General features: G+C 38.4%; 1 protein-coding gene across 1 annotated transcript in view; it reads left to right on the top strand.

Moving 5' to 3' along the window:
* The window catches only part of LOC129228127 (clotting factor B-like), a 33,307-nt gene that overhangs the window by 18,531 nt on the left and 8,776 nt on the right, over nucleotides 1-6,000 (top strand). The window contains exon 3 of the mRNA XM_054862774.1: nucleotides 4,607-4,707. Coding sequence (XP_054718749.1) covers nucleotides 4,607-4,707 — 101 coding nt within the window. The remainder of the gene's footprint in view (nucleotides 1-4,606; nucleotides 4,708-6,000) is intronic.

The following is a 6,000-nucleotide window of genomic DNA, read 5'->3' as shown; positions in this document are numbered from 1 at the left end:
GGATGGATGCTATTGTGGTCAATTGGGAGGGGGGGGGGCATGCCCTATGGCCTCTTTTGTATCCATCCCCGCTGATACAAAACGCGGATACACACAAGCCCCTACTAGCACACAATGATGACACAATTCTAGCTTTAAATCAGCGTTAAAGTTTGTGACAGCGTGGAGCAGAAATTGAATATACTATTAAGGATATATCTAGCAAACTATTCCACCTAACTTTTCTGAGCTATTTTGCAGGCCTCTAAATCATCGTCTTTTTAATGTCTCTTTTAAGTTTGCTTCTAGTTATTGCATCACTCGAGTTTCAGTTGGTATAACGATTCATAGCAACGTTGGAAAACAATTATAATAAGATTATTTTCTAGCAAACTTCACCTTAGCAATGATTGAATATTAAGATAAAAATGAATATTCTTAATGATCCAATCCATGCGTAAAACAAAACGCCACTTATGCATAAAATTCATTAAAGAAAAAGGTAATGAAGAAGCATACTCGAATCGCAAGCAACAGAAATCCACAATGTAAACAACAAAATAGTTGCTACTCAAACATAACCTTCTTTTTAAAATCAGAACAAAATTGCGGCCACTATGCTTTCGAGAAACATAAAAAGATAGCAAAACAATTTATTTCTCAAAAATGAAAAATAAACAGCTTATAACACGATGTTTACATTCGTACTTAACGTTCTCGCATCACTTCCAGCGAAAGACGATTGATTGACAGACGATTCGACCAATGAAGAGCGCGTGTTATTCACAAGTCCAAATTCGAGTACCGTATGCTTAAATGCGAGCCGGACGCTTACACTTCAATACTTCGTCCCCAAAATTGATATGAATCATTCCAGTTATACTACAAAATAATACATCTTGGTAATAAAACAAAATATATTGTGCGTAAATTTGAAAACCAAATCAAAACATTAATTCATATTTATTAAACTGGATCATTACAAAAAGCCCATCACATTGTCCATTCGGCCTCCACAATAAAACTTGGCCTCATTTAATGCTTTTGTAATCGGTGCTTTGAACACCTCTTCTTCTAATTCTTTAAATGCCGAGATTTCTTATCTTAAAGCAGTGGCTATCAATCGGGGTAACTCTCCTAGCATTATTGAAAGAAGATTGGGAAATAACATTTCCGGGATTATTGGCCATGGTCTAATTGGAGTAGAAATTCCAGACGTTTCGGCTTGCTTTGCTGCAGCCATCATCAGTGGTTTGAGTTTGGTGATTCCTGGCTTCGATGGCTCCGGTATTTAAGTAAACTGCTGCTGGGCTGCTGGTCCTGATTGGGAGGCGTTCAGAAGCCGCTGGTGGAATAAGGTTCCTGATTGGATGAGATTCAAGCCCCTGGGTGATCCTAGTACCTGTTTGGATGGGATTCACAAGCCGTGGTGGCTACCGGTTTCTGATTGGATGGGACCACAGTATGTTTTAGACTGTTGTGGCGAGCGGATCTAAGAGCAGGGTGCCATGTTTTTGGTAAATTGAAATTCTCCTCTTTTCTGTTGAAATTAAAGGGGTGTTTGAAAATTTCTATAGCTTCGCGATGAAGACGGGCAAAGTAATGACATGTTGTAGCCAAGATTTCTGTGTCTTTAAATTTGATGTTGTGGACTCCTTCTTGTTGACTGTGTTCGGCTACGGCTGACTTATCATAGTTTCCTAAACGGCAATGACGAACATGCTCAGAAAGGCGTGTCTTGATGCTGCGCTTCGTAGTTCCGAGATAAACTGATCCACAGGAGCACGGAATTTTGTTAATTCCAGATGTGGAGAAAGGGTCGCGGGGGTCCTTCACCGGGCGATAACAATTCCTAAGTTGAGTGGTGGGCTTGAAAATGGTCTTGATGTTGTGTTTTTCAAGGAGTTTTCCAATTCGGTCAGTAACTCTGTGTAGGTAGGGTAAGAACACTTTCCCTAATGGCTCAAATGGGGTAGACTTCTGTTCGTTACTACCTAGGGAAAGTGTTCTTACCCTACCTACACAGAGTTACTGACCGAATTGGAAAACTCCTTGAAAAACACAACATCAAGAGCATTTTCAAGCCCACCACTCAACTTAGGAATTGTTATCGCCCGGTGAAGGGATACCCGCGACCCTTTCTCCACATCTGGAGTTTACAAAATTCCGTGCTCCTGTGGATCAGTTTATGTCGGAAATACGAAGCGCAGCATCAAGACACGCCTTTCTGAGCATGTTCGTCATTGCCGTTTAGGAAACTATGATAAGTCAGCCGTAGCAGAACACAGCCAACAAGAAGGAGTCCACAACATCAAATTTAAAGACACAGAAATCTTGGCTACAACATCTCATTACTTTGCCCGTCTTCATCGCGAAGCTATAGAAATTTTCAAACACCCCTTTAATTTCAACAGAAAAGAGGAGAATTTCAATTTACCAAAAACATGGCACCCTGCCTTTAGATCCGCTCGCCACAACTGTCTAAAACATACTGTGGTCCCATCCAATCAGAAACCGGTAGCCACCACGGTTTGTGAATCCCATCCAATCAGGTACCAGGATCACCCAGCGGCTTGAATCTCATCCAATCAGGAACCTTATTCCACCAACGGCTTGAGAACGCCTCCCAATCAGGACCAGCAGCCCAGCAGCAGTTTACTTAAATACCGGAGCCACCGAAGCCAGGAATCAGTCGCACCAAACTCAAACCACTGATGGTGGCTGCAGCAAAGCAAGCAGAAACGTCTGGAATTTTTACTCCAATTAGACCACGGCCAATAAGCCCGGAAATGTTATTTCCCCATATTGACGCCGGCCGTGAAAGCCTTAAACAGTATTATTGAATCAGTTTACAATATTCTAATTAAAACCTCTCATTCTGGCAAGGTTTCTGGTTCCAAAGCTGCGTATACTGTTGTTTTGCTTTATTATCTAAGTGTCAGTCATGAAGTTGCAAAAGTTTTGAAGAAGTTTGGTTTCGATACTGCTTTTTGCCCTTTAAGCAAGATCAAGTTTTCAAACTTGAAGCATCCAATCGATTACTATAGCAACTGGGGTTTTTATAGCATTTCTTGCAAGTGTGGACTTCGTTACGTTGGTCAGAATAAACGTGCTCTCAAGCACTGTCTGAAAGAGCATGAAAATTATGTTAAACATCAAGAACTTGCTCGTTCTTCCATCGCTTTACATTGTTGGACTTTTGGCCACTGTTTTGATTTTTGTTCTGTCAGAATTATTTGTTATTCAAAGGTGCCCACCTAGGGGGGTTATGGTGCAGATTACGCCATTGAAATTTTTAGGGGGTGTTTTGAAGGATATTTTTCTCTTTTTAGGGGGTTTCTTGCTTTTTGGGGGAGGGGCACTCCTGTGTAATTGTATATAACTATATTTAAAAAAATTCTCATTCTCTAGTCAGATTTTCCAGAACTTCATTTGGAAGCAATTTTTATAATTGCTTTTTCGAACTGTTCGTTTCCTTCTACTCTTTTTGTTTCCTATCTTTTGATTGGTTTTTTCTCTCCCTTGATGCGCAGCCCGGGGTTGACTTTTAATTTGTTGATTGGTTGGTTGTCGTCTCTTGCCATGAACTTCTATTGTTTGCCCCATTTGGTAAAAATACCGGTGCCGAAGCGGTTGACGTTCAGTTCTCTCACGACTTTCTGGTTGTGTGGTTAATTTTTTGCATTGATCAACAGACCCCATTGTAGCCTTGAAATAGCTATAAACTGTATTTTCTTGAGAGTTTGTGCTTTATGTACGTTGGTTTTCCCTTTATACATATTATAGCACAAAACTTATTTGATCACTTTTCAATTTAGTTTGTAATTAGGTTTTTTTTATTAATTTACTTATATAATTTATATGTTCCGATAATAATATATTCAAACTATAAAATTTTGTTTCGTAACATGAAATTTTGTACGAGAACATATCTATATTTTCATTTAATAACCTTTTTCTGCTGTCCAAACCAACTTCTGTTTCAAATTCTGATTTTTCGGTGGTACAACTTGTTGTGTAGGTGGTACAACTTGCAACACGCATGTTAGTGGTAGTGGGACATGATTCGACAGCAGTGTTTAAAGGGGGCACGTAGCTTGAAAGATTGCCACCCCTTCAGTTCAAAATGCCTTCATAGATGACTTCAAAAATCTTCAGAGAGATTTCAGAAGTCTTCAAAACAGTCTTATCTCATTGAGATAAGACCGAAATTGTTTATAGAGAGTCATGTGTTTCCCCGGGATCTAAAAAAGATGTCATTCTTTCTGGCTCAAAAACTATAAATCGACTTGAGTAGATAAAAAAAGGTCGACTTCGAGAAAAAAAAAAAACTCGAGATAGGTCCTTCTTGAAATTTGATATTCAGTTGAGGCAGTGAGAAGCAAAGAGATGTAAGTGAACAGTTTAAAGTTTAGTGTTAAATTTCTGGTCCTAGGTAGGTTTTCATCGATTTTTTTCTTTTCGTGCTATATAGCAACAACTACCAGGGATACTTGAACTATCCCTTGCCCCCAAAATAGAGGAGAGATTTACCAACAATTTTACGGGTTATATCCAGTTTTTTATTTTGGCACTTATATCTCTTTTCTTCTCACTGGCTTAATTGCGATCCTTTTTCTCTGGACAGGTCGTTATTACGAAGAGAAACGTTTCCTCTACGCACTGCACTGGTTTTCTAATTGACAGAACACACGTTCTAACTGCTGGTCACTGTTTCATGCGAAGCAGGTAAGACAACTCTTTAATTACGTCTACTTTTATTAGGTTTTTTGCTTTCGGATGCATACCTTATGCAAAAGCAAGATGCTGGTACAGATTGATTCGGAGAAGCCTCTCCAACTTTGAAATGGCATAACAGCGAGCTGAGGACCTCCACAATCAAAACAGTGAAAGTCAGAAAAGTGAAAAAAAAAATGATGTGTTTGTGTTGAATAGACTTTAAACCTTGAATCGTAAAACAAGTAGCGACACGTCCACCATCTTGGGGCTAAATTCTGATTTCTTCCTATACCTACTATAATAAAATAGTGTAGCTTCGTGATTGTGAGACTTCTTTGTTGTGGATAAACATGAAGTTAACAAGAAACCGCAATCAAGGAGCAAAACCCACCTTCTCCCTATATCTACTATAATAAAATAGCGGGTTTTGCTTCGTGATTGTGGAACTTCTTTGTTGTGGATCAACATGAGATTAATAAGAAACCACAATCAAGAAGAGAAACCCGCTCCTTCACCATAGCAGACATAGGAAGAAAGCACAGTTTAGCCCCAAGATGTTGGAATCTTGTCGCTACTTAATCTACGATTCTGGGCTTTAAGACAAACAGGTATGGAATTTTTTATACACCGGTTTAAAAAAATAGTTACGAGATTGGACAACAGAGGATGCTCTGTCCACAAGGATAAAAAATGTCAATAACCTGCGCTTAAAAATTATCGATATCAGAAATTACATCTTATATGGAGGGAAATAGTTATTTTTGTTCTTAAAAACTGTTAATATAGTCGACGTTCGTTACAACAACCCCTGACGTCTGAACAAAATCTGCCACTACAGCCAAAAGTGGGTATAACGTAAATGCACAACCTATTGCATGTTTTTATTCATTTTTAAAAATACTGGAATAACTTTTACAAGTTATGTTTCAATCAAACTACCATCACTTATTCATTTCCAGATTATTACAACCATAATACTCGGACATGATACTATACGATTGGTATAATTCTGGGTGATTGAAAACTCGACCACTTACATTTTAAACACCTTTGCAATTTTGCATTTCGGGGGAGTTTGACGGTTGCAATATCTGTACACGGCTTAAATTCATTAAAAGCTTTTAGTGCCACAATTTTCTATCTTTTAATCATTATTTTGTTCTGTGTCATATTTGTCAGGGTCAGTAGCATATTGTTGCCCTTTCGACAGGCTTCTTTCATTTTTATTTTACTTTAGCTCTTATTTTGATTAATTTGTTGATTACAATTTCTGAATGAGAGGTTTTATAATAATTTATATTT

Source organism: Uloborus diversus, chromosome 8, assembly GCF_026930045.1.
Source record: "Uloborus diversus isolate 005 chromosome 8, Udiv.v.3.1, whole genome shotgun sequence".
Classification (NCBI taxonomy): domain Eukaryota; kingdom Metazoa; phylum Arthropoda; class Arachnida; order Araneae; family Uloboridae; genus Uloborus; species Uloborus diversus.
The sequence above is the reverse complement of the archived record's forward strand: the minus strand, read 5'-3'. Positions and strand labels throughout refer to the sequence as shown.